Source organism: Chaetura pelagica, unplaced genomic scaffold, assembly GCF_000747805.2.
Source record: "Chaetura pelagica isolate M959 unplaced genomic scaffold, ChaPel_1.0 scaffold109, whole genome shotgun sequence".
NCBI lineage: Eukaryota > Metazoa > Chordata > Aves > Apodiformes > Apodidae > Chaetura > Chaetura pelagica.
This window is the reverse complement of record NW_009970725.1, coordinates 7,056,232-7,056,993: the sequence shown is the minus strand read 5'-3', so window position 1 is coordinate 7,056,993 and position 762 is coordinate 7,056,232. Positions and strand designations below refer to the sequence as shown.

The following is a 762-nucleotide window of genomic DNA, read 5'->3' as shown; positions in this document are numbered from 1 at the left end:
AAAAAAAAAAAAAAAAAAAAAAGGCAAAGCAACTCCGCAGCCAGGGAGCTTTCATGCAATCATAGAATCATAGAACGCTTTGGGTTGGATTGGATCTTAAAGATCACTTAATTCTGACCCACGGCCATGGGCAGCCATGGACACCTCCCACTAGACCAGGTCGCTCAAAGCTCCCTCCAACCTGGCCGAGAAGACTTCCAGGGAGGGGGCATCACAACTTCCCTGGGCAACCTCTGCCAGTGTCTCACCATCCTTACAGGAAATAATTTCTTCCCAATATCTAATCTAAATATGCCCTCTTCCAGGCTGAAATAGTTACCCCTTGTTCTACCACTCCATGGCCTTGGAAAAGGTTCCCCCCCTCCCCCCCCCAGCTTTCCTGTAGGCCTCCTTCAGGTACTGGGAGGACACTCAGGGCTCCCCAGAGCCTTCTCCAGGCTGAACAAGCCCAGGTTTCCCCCACCTGCCTTCACAGCAGGAGCGCTCCATCATCTTTATGGTTCTCCTCTTGGAGATGGGTTTACCCATCTTAAATGCCTGTTAGTACCTTCCTAGAACCCTCCTGGATACGAAAGAGGCAAAGTGGTTTTATTTGTTGGAAGTTGCTAAATAAAGTTTTGCTTAGTGTGGAAAGCCAGTGGAGGCCACTGAAAAGAACTGTTGAAATTAGACCATGAGGCTGCTGAGGAAATTCAGATGGTCCCCACCTTGAGAAGAATCCAGTGACTCTATGGCATGAAAACAATCCAATGAAAAAACAGC

At 48.3% G+C, this 762-nt stretch overlaps 1 protein-coding gene across 1 annotated transcript in view; it reads right to left on the bottom strand.

Moving 5' to 3' along the window:
• AQP4 (aquaporin 4) overlaps window positions 1-251 on the bottom strand; it is a 10,632-nt gene extending 10,381 nt beyond the window's left edge. The window contains exon 1 of the mRNA XM_010006832.1: window positions 187-251. Coding sequence (XP_010005134.1) covers window positions 187-251 — 65 coding nt within the window. The remainder of the gene's footprint in view (window positions 1-186) is intronic.
• Between the last annotated feature and the right edge of the window lie 511 nt (window positions 252-762).